Source organism: Anabrus simplex, chromosome 1 (genome assembly GCF_040414725.1).
Source record: "Anabrus simplex isolate iqAnaSimp1 chromosome 1, ASM4041472v1, whole genome shotgun sequence".
NCBI classification, from domain to species: Eukaryota; Metazoa; Arthropoda; class Insecta; order Orthoptera; family Tettigoniidae; genus Anabrus; species Anabrus simplex.
The window spans coordinates 1,082,371,958-1,082,386,405 of NC_090265.1; the positions used below are offsets into that span (position 1 = coordinate 1,082,371,958).

Consider the following 14,448-nt stretch of genomic DNA (forward strand, 5'->3'; position numbering starts at 1 on the left):
TGTATGGCAAAAGGCGGAGAACAGGACATTGGACAGTTATCTACGATAACAATATGCGAGAAAAGTTCTCATATAAGTGATATTTCACAAAATGTTTTGATATGTTAAAAAAAAAAAAAGAATGTAGTGTAATCATTTAAAATTATTTGTGTGTGTTAAATTACGGGCTATGCTCTTGTGAATTGTATGAGAATGGGACACTGGACAGTTAACTGCGATGACAATGTGCGAGAAGAATTCTCATATATGTGATGTATTATAAAATGTATGGATGCTGAAAAGGAAAATTATTGTTGTATACTCATTTAAAGTGTTTATCTGTGTCAGTGTTATATATATAATTTTGTTCATAAATCAATCGATTCTTTGTTCTTCGATTTATTTATGAGGGAGGCGAATTGTAACGGTTCAAATCCCGTTACAAGATGATATCTGTATTTTTATTATTGTATGATTTTATCTGGATTTTATTATTATTATTATTATTATTATTATTATGTCAGTATTATTATTATTTTATCTGTGATATTGTTACTATTATTGTAATTATCCGTTTTATTCAATTTTGCAATTGCCTGTTGCTTGCAAGATTGCACTTAGATGTATACATATATACGTATGTGTAGAATAACATTCAATACCTGTACAGTGAGAATTGTTGTATATATCAGAGATTGGGTGTGACGTTGGTGCATTGCGCAATATTGTTGGCGATTCTGCTAAGTCATCGCCACTCCATGGCTATGTCATCGTATTTATTTAGATATGCGCGCACGGACTCGTCGCCGCGGGGCTATTTCACCACTGTGTGTAATATCTGTCGCGTAGGTGGGAGTATGTCATTGTTATTTCTGGAGATTACGTAGCTGTGTCAACCAACGTCTATATAAGGGGGATGCATATTGTAGCGTCAGTCATTACTTATACGGATGCAGTACAGTGAAGTAGTCTACTAGATCAAGAGGCCTTGGTTGGCCAGTCAACCAGTGTGAACGAGAGATAGAGAAGACTCAGTGAGCCATTATTGGTCATTGAGAGAGTGAGACCAAATGGTTGGTCCGTCACTTAGTGGAAGACGCGGACGCAAGGCTTACCAAGGAGTCAGAGAGGGCAACCCTGGACCTACCAAGAGGTCATACCATATTGACTTACAAAGAAGTCAGATGATATGGAGAAGAAGCAGTCGCAAGGATGTATCACCACGTTAGGCGTGACACATCTACAGTAAACACCAGAGCAATGGATTACGTCGTAATTACACTCAAAGTGTTGAAGGTACAGTCAAGTGAATCAGTGAGGGAAATATTTCGTATAAATTGTTAAATGTTCGGTCAAGAAGAATTCAAATTCATGCCTAGTTTCTGTCAGTTGCAATGTCATAATTTCATATTCTCATCTGTTTTATCGCAACAAGACTCACTATTTTTTGATATATTATTTAAAGAATATATATTGTTCTATCAAACGAATTCATAGTTTCATTTCATTGACAGTAAAATATCTTAACCTCAAAATTAATGGGGAAACCGAACGCCAATCTCCTTTTCCCAGAACTTATATGGTATGTTGTCAAAAGTAAGCTTATTACCCCACACCCTAGAGATGGTCAAGAGTCTCATTCTATTATTGCTGTACTGAGTGACAGCTGGCGCCCTTCAAATAACGTATGTGTAAGTAAGCAGGTAACAAGTAAGTGTGAGTACAAGGTTCAACAAGTGTGTATTTTATTTAATGAATGTAGATTTTCAGATGTTCCATTTTAAATGCAGATATTCAGATTTTTCAAATTAAATTCAGATTTATATGTTTCAAAAGTTAGTCAGACAGTTAGGAAGCTCTCAAATCTGATCTTTAGCAATGTTTAATTCATCTCAATCCATTTGTATTTGTATGTTTTGTTTTACTATTCCAAAAGAAATAAAAAAATTGTTTCAGGAGTCTAGTATTTTGTAAGCGGTATGTGTGTCCAAAGAGTGCAATCCTCCATTTTTGCATCATGTCAATTATTGATTCACTTTCCTTGTAAAGTACTGAATTTGGCAAAAGTCTCCACTGGCCATCAATCTGGTGTTTTTTATTAATAATTGTCTGAAGAATTCTTCTATCAACTTTCTGCAGTTTGTCTGTTGTTGATTGGGTATTCAGTTTAAATAATGTTTCACTTGCATATGTTGCTTCTGGCTTAACAACGGAGTAATAATGTCAAAATTTAGCAGTTACTGAAAGAAACTGTTTCTTGTGACGCGACCATGTAATTTATTGTGCTTGTCTCAATTTTTGAGTTCTACTATCTATGGATGCTTTTTTGTTAGCATTCCAAGTTATAATCTCACCAACATATTTAAATTTGTCTACAACCTTTATATTCTCAGTATTATTTAACATAACATGTGAAGTGTCAACTTGAAAAGACTGCATCATTTCTGTTTTCTCAAAATAAATTTTCAACTCAACCTTCGCTTCTAATCATTCCAATTCCTCTACTTGAAATTTAGCTTCTTCAATACTATTTGCTAATAATGCCAGATAATCAGCAAATGACAGACAATTTAGTCTAATATTTCTTCCAATCTTAACAGTCGGTGGACATACCTTATTCCATTCACACATAATTTTTTTCCAGCACACAATTAAACAATGGGGATAATCCATCTCCCTGTCGAAAACCAGTATGAATTTCAAAATGCACAGAGATTTCATTTCTGAACCTAACTCTAAATTTTGTATTTCTAAGAATAATAAGGTTAACAAGTTTCCGATGTAAACCAAATTCAGTAAGGATATGCAATAATAATTCATGATGGATATTATCTAAAATCTATAAAAGTGATCACTAAATTTTTGCTCTTAATCCTTTGATGTTTTATAATCCATTTGAGACTGATAATTTGATCTGGACAGTTTTGTCCTGGACGAAAACCACCCTGATACTTACCAAATTCACTGTCAAGTTGTTCATGAATTCTGAATAATTCTGATAATCTTAGGAAAAAACTTTTAAGTGATATCCAGCAAAGAAATTCCTCGATAATTACGAGGATCTGATCTATCACTTTTTTTTGTATAGTGTGTATAGTGGGTGTATAATTGCAACATTCCACTCTTCAGGCAATTTTTCGGTATTCCATATGTCAATGAGATGTTTTTGTAAATTCCGAATAGTCTGTATATTTGCATTCTTCCAAAGTTCCATGTACACTAGGTAAGCTGACTCACACTAACATCTTTGTAGTGAACGTGCCCCACAGGCATGATTTGATTAGAGACTCGTGTGTGAACATTGAAGTGGACAAAGTTAATACAGATATGGTTAAAATTTGTAAACATTTTCGTAATACACAGGTAATTGATAGCAGCAGTTTCGAGAGACACTGTTACACAAAGCATGGCCTTCATCTAAACAATTCAGGTAAACGAAAGATAGCAAATATTGTTCTAGATTTTATTAATCATAAGATATGTACTGTAACAAAGGCCACTCCCTTGAGTTATAATACTGACCAGGAAAACTAGTAGAAAGAGCCAGCTGTACTTCAAGCTGGCTCAGCCAACTAGTAAATGAAACTCAGGAAAGTAAGGAATTTCAAGTTACCCAATTGCAACAGTCAATTTTTAGGGAGGAAGGGGGTCTGAGATTGCTCTTGGTAAACTGTCAGAGTGTAGTAAATAAACAATTAAAATTCAGTACATTGATGGAATCTTATGAGACTGATGTGGTGATAGGAGTGGAATCATGGTTGAGAGAAGGGGTGGGTAATACAGAAGTATTTCCAGAAGGGTACATAGTCTATCGTAGAGACCGAGGAGATAAAAAGGGAGGGGGGGTGTTTATTCTGGTGAAGGAAACATATTGTTCACATGAATGGTTTACTGATGAAAGGGATGAAATATTAGGGATAAAATTAATTTGTGATAATATGAAGGAGGTGGGAATTATAGGAACATACAGGCCTGGAAGAGAGGAAAGAGACATGGAAATATTTGAGAAAATAATAGATTATACTCATAAGAACAATAATAATGATGTGGTAATAATTGGGGGAGATCTAAACTTGCCTGAGGTTGAATGGAATGGAGCTGCAAGTGAAGCCCATGAACAGAAACTGGCAAATAAGTTAATTTGGGAGGGAGGATTTACACAAGTAGTACAAGAACCGACTCGTCTCAATAACTTACTAGATGTATTCTTGGTTAAACCATGGGAAATTGTTGATAAAACTGAGGTAATTGAAGGAATAGGTGACCATAAGGCTGTAATAATGGATGTAGGACTGGTCCAAAAAGGCTTAATAAGAGGGTCACACAAGACAAGAAATTGTACAGAAAAACTAAAGTTGATGAATTTGGGACTTACCTTAAATCACAATTCAGTTGTTGGATAAGTGAAGGGAGTAATGTGGATACACTTTGGGCTAAATTCAAAGAAATCATTTGGGAAGGAGAGAAGAGATTTGTACCTGTTAAGAAGGGTAAAATGACCTCAGACCCTGTTTATTACACAAGGCAAATAAGAAAATTAAAAAGAAAATGTAGAATAGTAAACAGGAAAATCAAAGAAGGTAGGGAGAGTAGAGAAACTAGAAAACAGCTAATGAGGGAACTGAATAGAGTGAAAAATGAAGCAAAAGAGAATTACATGAATGGCATACTTCAAGAGGGTAATGACCACAAAGGGAAATGGAAAAAGCTGTATTCATATATCAGGAATCAAAAAGGAAAAGGAATCCAAATTCCTACAATGGTGGGAGAAGGGGGTGAACACTATTTAACAGATACTGAGAAAGCAAACCTCTTTAGTAGGGAATTTAGAGATTCAGTAGATGATTGTCAGGAGTTGGAAACCGAAACAGAAGTTACAGAGGGACACACACAGAGGGAAACAAGAAGCTTCTCGTTCACAAATGAAGATATTTTCAGAGAAATCCAACTGCTTCAGCAAGGAAAAGCAGCAGGAAGTGATCAAATTACTGGGGAGGTGATAAAGACAATGGGGTGGTACATAGTGCCTTATTTAAGATTTCTCTTTGACTATGTCATAAATAATAGTGTAATACCAAAGGAATGGAAGGAATCTATAATAATACCAATTTATAAAGGAAAGGGTGATAAAAGGAAACCAGAGAACTACAGGCCAATCAGCCTGACCAGTATAGTTTGTAAAATACTGGAGAGTTTAATATCAAAGTACATCAGAGGGATATGTGATGATAAAAATTGGTTCATGAGGGGCCAGTATGGATTTAGAAAGAAATTTTCTTGTGAGGCACAACTGGTGGGATTTCAGCAGGACATATCAGATCAATTGGATTCAGGAGGCCAGTTAGATTGCATAGCCATAGATCTTTCCAAAGCCTTTGATAGAGTGGAACATGGAATATTATTAGAGAAATTGGAGGGAATAGGATTGGACATAAGGGTTACACGTTGGGTAAAATCATTTCTAAATTCACGAGTTCAGAAAGTCAAAGTAGGAATTAACGTATCGCAGGAAGAGAAAGTTTGGAAGGGAATTGCACAGGGTAGTATAATCGGTCCGTTACTTTTCTTAATATACGTAAATGATTTAGGGAACAATATAACATCAAAAATGGGATTGTATGCAGATGACATAATTGTTTATAGGGAAATAAATACCATTGAGGATTGTTCAGAATTACAAAGGGACCTTGAGAGTATCCAACAATGGGTTGAAGAGAATAACATGAAGGTTAATGGAGGCAAATCAACTGTTACAACATTTACAAACAGGAGTTTTAAAACTGAATTTGAATATACTTTGGATGGGGTAGTTATCCCAAAAGATGGCAAGTGCAAATACTTAGGTGTAAGATTTGAAAGTAATTTGCACTGGAAGGGTCATGTGGATGACATTGTTGGGAAAGCATACAGATCGTTACATGTCATAATGAGGCTACTTAAAGGATGCAATAAAGAATTAAAAGAGAAAAGTTACGTCCATTATTGGAATATGCAAACAGTGTTTGGGATCCTCACCAAGAATACCTAATAAAAGAAATAGATAGTGTGCAGAGGAAAGCAGCAAGATTTGTAACAGGGGATTTCAGGAGAAAGAGTAGTGTGTCAGAAATGTTAAAGAAACTAGGGTGGGAAACTTTAAGTAAGAGAAGGGAGAAAACTAGACTTATAGGTTTATATAGAGCCTATACAGGAGAAGCAGCATGGGGAGATATCCGTGAGAGGCTTCAGTTGGAAAATAATTATATCGGCAGGACTGACCACAAATATAAAATTAGAAGGAATTTTAGCAGAAGCGATTGGGGTAAATTTTCTTTCATTGGGAAAGGTGTGAAGGAGTGGAACAGTTTACCAGGGGTAGTGTTTGATCCTTTTCCAAAATCTGTACAGATATTCAAGAAGAGAATAAACAGCAACAGAGAAAATAAATGAAATGTTAGAGGGCATTCGACCAGTGCAGGTTAATATAAATAAAAAATGTGTGTGAATAAATTAATTCCATCCCCTGGTCTAAGGAGTTTGGACAGCCAAAGTAGGGGACTGCCTGTATGGGTGAAGTACAGTGGGGACTTCGAGGGCCCTGGGACCGCTACGGTAGCTGTGAAGGCCCTTCAGGAACTCTGAAAAGTGGTGGTAAAAGGGGCTCTGGTTAAGACGCAGCAGGTCATTATGCTACTTAGGTTCCAGAATGGGTAAAGAAAAGAAAAAGTAAATAAATGCAATGTAAATTTTAATCTTATACCAGTTGTAAAGTATCATTTGAAGTAATTCCACATACTGTATATCAGATGACTATATTTGTAAGTAGTACAGGAGATATTATAAGGAGAATTTTGTAAACAATGTAAATTTATTAAGGATAAGCTGTGTGTTTAATAGAAAAAATTGTTAGCGTAAATTATATAATATTGTATTATAGGAAAATTTTATTCTCTTGTTAATTTAATATTTAGTGCTTGACAATAATGTATTTTAGTGTACCATTTGCCACCGAGGTAAACACCTCATTTGCAAATAAAGAGATTTTGATTTTGATTTGATTTTAGTCGATTCTCCCCTGCCTCTTTAAAATTTTAAAGTGTAGCTGTATGCACTTCATCGTAAACTGGTGTTTTCCAGAGGTGTTTTATTTCTGGGATACAGATCAAGTATAAAATAATCTTCAAGTTCATCATTATTACGTAGTGTTTTGAAGTATTCAGTCAAAATGATTGAATTGTCATAAACATTATGGGCCACCTTTCTGTTTGTATCCTTCATCAGAAGAGTAGGGGGAGTATAATTTGTTTGGTATTGTTTAAATGTCCTATAACAGTCTCTTGTTTTATGGTGATTGAAAGCTTCATCAATAGATTTTAATGTTTCCTTCTGATAGTCCCTTTTAACCCTCCTGATTTCTTTGGCCGTTAATCATCTAGCATTGATTAATTTTTCCCTAGAACTTTCAGTTTTTTGTTGCTGGTCATTCAACCAAGCTTTATGCCGGAGTAGTATTGCTATATCACACTCTTCATTCCACCAAGCATGTTTTATTTTTTTCGTTTTTTAATGGAAGTGACTTATTCTGCTAAGGCTTTTAATTTAACAGTGTTCCAAAGTGTCACTTAAAAGCATTATGAATTTCTTAAAGTAAACTGGATTATTAATAACTGAACTAGGATCATACATTCTTTTCCTAATTAATTTTTGTGGTTTATTTTTCCTTTTAGGAGTTAATTTGATTATCATTTTTGAGATGTAATGATCTGAATCAACATCGACACCACGAAGAACCTTTACGTTATAAATTTCTTTATGAAATTTCCGATCCATGCCCACATGATCTATCTGAGACTCACCTAACTTAACGTTAGTATATTTCCAAGTCATTAATTTATGCAGATTTCTTTTAAACCTTGTCTCCAATATTAGCCGAGGGTTAATACAAAATTCAATTAACTGTTCACCATTCTTGTTTATCAATTTATGTCTTGGCCATTGCCCCACCACTACACAAAATCCCCTCTCACGTCCAATCTTTGCATTGAAATCTTCAAGTAAAATTTTAATATATCAGGTATATTCTTTACCAATTGGTCAAGTTCATCCCAAAATTGATCCGTTCCCTCCTTCTCAGTTCTTTTTTTTTTCCCCTCCATTTGTTGGTGCATGAACTCTAATCGTTAACAATGCTACTTGTGAGGAATTTGATGAAAAATCAATAATGGAATCTAGAATTCTATTGTGTACCAAGAAACCAACTCCGAATTGAGGAACATTCCTCAAAACTCTCTCACCTGGAGGTCCTTTATAGAGACGATACCCACCTGATTCAATTGGGTTCTGATCAGTATTACGTAATTCTTAAAGAGTTGTGATCACAATTTTGTGTTGATTCAAAATATCAATTAGATGCTTTAACTTACCAACCTTCATCAATGAATATTGATATTTAATGTTGCCAAATACAAGAACTTTCCTAGCTTGGTGAACTAAGTACATTCTTAGTTTGATTAGTCTGCACGATTGTTCATTAAGTCTCTAGGCATTAATCTATCTGACACCCCACCGTATCCGAATGGTGTCTTTGCTTGGATGATTATATAATACCTGTCCAAACAAGTGGATTCCTTCAATAGAGGACTCCCCTTACTAGGTTGATTGTCTGATCAAGAGTCTGACCATGGTCAGGGTTTACAATTCCAGATGTGATCTGGAAAAGTGATGAATGAAATATACATAAATACATCATCATTATACACCGCTATGCCTTTCAGCGTTCAGTCTGCAAGCCTCTGCGAATTTACTAAATGTCGCCACATTCCTCTATTTGCAACGAGTGCTGTAGCCTCATATAGTTCTATACCTCTTATCTTTAAATCGTTAGAAACTGACTCTAACCATCTTCATCTTGGTCTCCCTCTACTTCTCTTACCCTCCATAACAGATGATATTATTCTCCTAGGTAACCTATCCTCCTCCATTCGCCTCACATGACCACACCACCGAAGCCAGTTTATACGCACAGCTTCATCCATCGACTTCATTCCTAATTTAGCCTTTATCTCCTCATTCCGAGTACTCTCCTGCCATTGTTCCCACCTGTTTGTACCAGCAATCCTTCTCGCTATTTTCACGTCTGTTACTTCTAACTTATGAATAAGATATCCTGAGTCCACCCAGTTTTCGCTCCCGTAAAGCAAAGCTGGTCAGAAAACAGACCTATGTAAAGATAGTTTCGTCCAGGAGCTGACTTCCTTCTCACAGGATACTACTGATTGCAACTGCGAGCTCACTGCATTAGCTTTACTACACCTTGATTTACTGCATTAGCTTTACTACACCTTAATCCAATCTCGCTTACTGTATTACCATCCTGGGAGAACACACATCCTAAATACTCGAAATTATCTACCTGTTCCAGCTTTGTATCACCAATCTGACATTTAATTCTGTTGAATTTCTTACCTACCGACATCAATTTAGTCTTTGAAAGGCTAATTTTCATACTATACTCATTACACCTATTTTCAAGTTGCAAGATATTAGACTGCAGGCTTTTGGCACAATATGCCATTAAGACCATGTCGTCAGCAGCAAAGGGCAGACTGCTTACATTAGAACCTCGATAATTTTAAATCGGTTAATTCAAAATCCTGCCTAATTCAAAGAAGCTCTCGTTCCCGGAAACATGAGATACGGTTTTTCATGTTATTTAAACTGTTTAATTCAAAATACGGATAATTCGTAATTCCAATGTTGGCCCCATTACCGAAATTCAGACTTTTAATTCAAAACTGCTTTTACATTTTAAAACAATAGTATTTTACTGAGTAATTTAAATTCAAAATTTATCCGCATCATGATAGAACGCCTGTTCCGGAACATGGAGGGATAGCTTTCCGCACTTACACTCACTTCGGTGAGTCTACAGTGTGCTTCATAATTACTAAGTTGAAGGAAACTGAAATTCTTTCATATTCAACCTTTCAAGGAACGCCGTAATATCATGCAACAGGCAGTGTGCGGAGAAACAGAATCCGCGAACACTGGCGATGTTGACTGTTCACGAAAAAGCGTGGCTCATATAATCAATTCGTAGGCACCGAACAATATTGTCATTGCTTTCTTTTAATGCCGAGCCCAAACAGTTTTACAGTTTTAAAGGAGAAAGTGCCAGCCGGAGAATCGTACAAGGGTGGGGGTCATTGTACTGTGTTGCAATGCACACGGAAGCGAGAAACTTTATCCCCTCGTCATAGGAAAGTTCGAAAAGCCACAATGTTTTAAGGGCGTCGGGCACTTTCCGTGCGAGTACAAGACATAAAAATATGCAAACAGTACAGTAATCCAAAAATAACAAATAAAAAAATGCATTTGCACAGGGGAACCAGCATAATTTATCCTTGTCTTTGAATAGTGTGATTTTCTTTCTTTCATTGCATGAGGTTATGTTTGTCAGTGATTTATAAAAGTGCATTATTTGAACATTGTAAATGCACCTTGTTGGATACATTTCAGAAATATTTTTTTCCATGGCATTTAAAAGGTTTAAATTGTGAATCCAGGTGACTGCATGCATAGATGGGTCTTAGAATACTTTGTGACGCGGCAAGTGTTTACATTTCTGAAGTACGAGAGAAGTGCCAAGGCGGGAAATAGTACAAGGATAGAGTCATAGGGAAGTTTGATTAGCCAGGATGTTTTAAGGGTGTAAGTACAAGGCATCTAAAATGCACACAGTACAGTAATTCAATGAATAAAGCACTTGCACATGGGAGCCAGCACAGATTTCTCCTCGTCTTTGAATCGTGCTTTTCTTTCTTCTTTCTTTCGTTGGGTGAGGTTATGTTTGCCAGTGAATTAACCAAGCGCATTCTTTGAATACTGTAAATGCACCTTCTTGGATACATTTTGGAAATAGTTTTCTTTTTCATGGCATTTGGAAGGTTTAAACTGTGAATCAAGGTTAACTGCATGCAGTAACAGGCCTTAGAATATTTTGTAACGCGGCAAGGCTTGGCACTTCTGAATTGCGAATTGGCGGTTAATTCGAATATGTCCGAGATGATCACTCCCATTCCGTAGCAACTGGTATCCTGACTCTCAGGACCATTTTCTCGGCCATTCAGCCGTTGCCCATTGTTCACGAACTAGGATGTGTCTACAGTAACCCACACCATGAACTTACACGATTTTACCATACCAAAAAGATATGATGAAAAGCGAGACTGTGGAGTGTTTGGTCCGCGAAAGCTATTTTGTTTTGCTGAAGACCGTCCGTGAAGCGGTGAGGACCCCGCTATCCGCCACTTGGGATGCGCCACGTCAGAGTATCACCTCTCTGCCTGCTATGACACCGTAGTAGGTTCATGGCAAGGATCCATTTATATATAAATATATATAAGAAATTAAAAAATATTGGAAAGGAACAAACTATTATACATGAATTTTGTCTGTACACTGCTCAGAACTGAAAAAGAATGGTATTTTTATATTGGTCGTGTCCACGATAACAAAGAAATGCACTTTTTAACTTTCCGTCATCGCTGTCTGTCTATATGTATGTATGTATGTATGTATGTATGTATGTATGTATGTATGTATGTATGTATGTATGTATGTATGTATGTATGTATGTATGTATGTATGTATATTACATCACAAGAAAATGACTGGAGAGAATTTAATGAAAGTCAGTGTGTAAAGATGGGGAACGAGGCATTACAGTTTAGGGTATAAATAATTTTACTCAGGCTGGATGAATAGGTAGTTTGGGGGAAGGCATCTAAAATGTAATTTTTAAAACTTTGGTCCTATCGAAATGTATTAACAAAACTACAGAGAATAGACTTTCCAATCATTTATGACTTACACAATTTATACCATACCAAAAAGATAATAGAATTCATGAATTTAGACTTTGGTTGCTTAGTCCATATCAATGCTGAGCATTACTAACATGGAAATATTGGTCAATCGTGTTGCGATCGTTTTTGTCATGATTGTCTTAAGGTGGTCAATAGTCCATATGAACAAGGAAAATTGTGAAGATGATTATAGAAAATTTAGAAAAAATTGTAAGGGAACATTTGCTTAAAGATGAGAGGGAGTCACGAAAGAAGGAAGGACTCCCTTTACATTAGATGCAATAGTATCACAGAGTCAGAAGAAAACAAAATGTGAAGGCCTATAACATCGAAAGATCATAAAACTGATCAACAGTTAACAGTTGTGATGTCATATGTCCCTTCTGCTCCCACTTATCTCCGATAGATGGGATTACTGCTGTGTCCTGAGTAAAACAACATGCCTGAATATTGGTGAAAAGTAGCTGGGAAGTTAGATGACTTAGCACATGCTATATGATTGTCCCGTCAATGACGGGTACTACAGTTAGTCAAATCATATAAAGACAGAGAGAGGAACACGGGTAGAATCATAGGAGTACAATAGGATGAACACAATGACAGATCATATGATAAGAGGGAGCATATAAAGTAAACAATAAAGGACAAGGACAATTTCCGCATCATCATACATTACCATTTTCAAAAAAGATTGGCCCTTTCCTCCATTGATCGCAATTCTTCTGTGCCCACTTCTATTCAGAAGAACTGTGACTGATAAGAACCAATTTTTTTTGAAGGTGTATGATGAAGTGAAGATTGCACTTTTGTGTTTTCTTTCTATGCCCCTCACACTGACCTGTCATTGTGTTCATCCTTTTGCATGCTCCCTTTTCATGTTCCTGCCTCTTTATATAATTTGAAAAATGATTTCACATTAAGTGAAAGTAATGAGACTAGTAAATGATGCAATGAAGAAAAAATGTAGTAGATCTTGAAACTGGAAACAAATTAAACCAAGACATGACAATAAGCATTTGGGCTTGTCATGATGTCTACAGTTGAAAGCAACAATCTAAACAAAATTAAACAAAGTTTTCTTTCTATTGTAATTGAAAGAATTAAATAAAGCAGAAATTCTGCAGTTCTACAAATACCTGTGGGTTGAGCAGCCTACATGTTGGACTCCTTATGAGGTAGATCGCCAGGCACTGGCGTAATCCTCACAGAAGTGACTGGTGTGGGAACAAGACGAGCTTGTAAAGCAACCCTCTCCATGACACATGATGCTGAAAGGCGCGCCTCAGCATCGTGGTCCCAGCACTCTTCAATGGTGTCGCAGAAAGCAAGCAGACCCTGAAGAATAAAACATCCAACAGCCATTTTTGTTGCTCATGTTATTAGTAAATTAACAATATTGTGTGAAGAGTAAGTGCCGAGAAGGATTAAAAATGTTTCCTAGTGTTCGTGTAAACAGTTATCCTTGCAAAGTTAACTCTTATAACTTAATAATTCAAGTAGCCTCACTTACTGTGTGCAACTATTTTGATTTGAGGTTATTCAGGCTGATCTAATACATACAAATATCTCCCTTCACCATGGTTTTCCTCATTCAATGTACCCACTAGATTTAGCATTTTATTTCAATGGTAAGAACTACATTTATTCCTTTACAATCTTTTGCAATTGGCTTTACGTCGCACCGACACAGATAGGTCTTACGGCGACGATGGGATAGGAAATGGCTTGGAGTGGGAAGGAAGCGACTGTGGCCTTAATTAAGGTACAGTCCCAGCATTTGCCTGGTACAGAAATGGGAAACAACGGAAAACCATCATCAGTGCTGCCGACAGTGGGGTTCGAGCCCAGTATCTCCTGAATGCAAACTCACAGCTGCGCCCCACCTAACCGCACGACCAACTCTCTCTGTAATTATTACTTAAAATGGAATATATTATATATTCCATTTAAAAGAATACTTATTTTAATACTCAAAGTCAATGTGGAACCAAAATGATATTCGTCAATTGTAGCTATCAGTATGGTGATTTTTAGTATTGAAAAACGGATATTTCTAGTTGAGACATTTCTTCCAAATAAATAAAAAATCCTATGACAGAGAAGATAATAATAATGTTATTTGCTTTACGTCCCACTAACTACTTTTTAAGGTCTTCGGAGACGCCGAGGTGCCGGAATTTAGTCCCGCAGGAGTTCTTTTACGTGCCAGTAAATCTACCGACACGGGGCTGTCGTATTTGAGCACCTTCAAATACCACCGGACTGAGCCAGGATCGAACCTGCCAAGTTGGGGTTAGAAGGCCAGCGCCTTAACCGTCTGAGCCACTCAGCCCGGCTGACAGAGAAGACTAAACGCAACCAAACCAATGAATTTCAAGGCGATATAAAGCAAGCGATCAAGCACACACATTTAATCCATACCAAAGAAGAAAAAGAAAAGTTATTATCACAAATTCCAAAATTCAATCACTAAGAACACTCCACAAAGTACAGCCCCAGCATTTGCCTGGTGTGAAAATGGGAAACCATGGAAAACGATCTTCGGAGCTGTTGACAGTGGGGTTCAAACCCACTATCTCACGAATACAAGCTGACAGCTATGTGATCCAAACAGTACAGCCAC

The 14,448-nt window shown here is 36.5% G+C and overlaps 1 protein-coding gene across 3 annotated transcripts in view; it reads right to left on the reverse strand.

The window, feature by feature from the left end:
• put (activin A receptor type 2 punt) overlaps positions 1-14,448 on the reverse strand; it is a 317,293-nt gene that overhangs the window by 69,001 nt on the left and 233,844 nt on the right. For all 3 annotated transcript variants that reach the window (XR_010858587.2, XM_067137221.2, XM_067137220.2), the window contains exon 10: positions 12,962-13,160. Coding sequence is in view for 2 of the 3 variants with exons in the window: in XM_067137221.2 (XP_066993322.1) it covers positions 12,978-13,160 (183 nt within the window). In the remaining variant the exon portion in view is untranslated. The remainder of the gene's footprint in view (positions 1-12,961; positions 13,161-14,448) is intronic.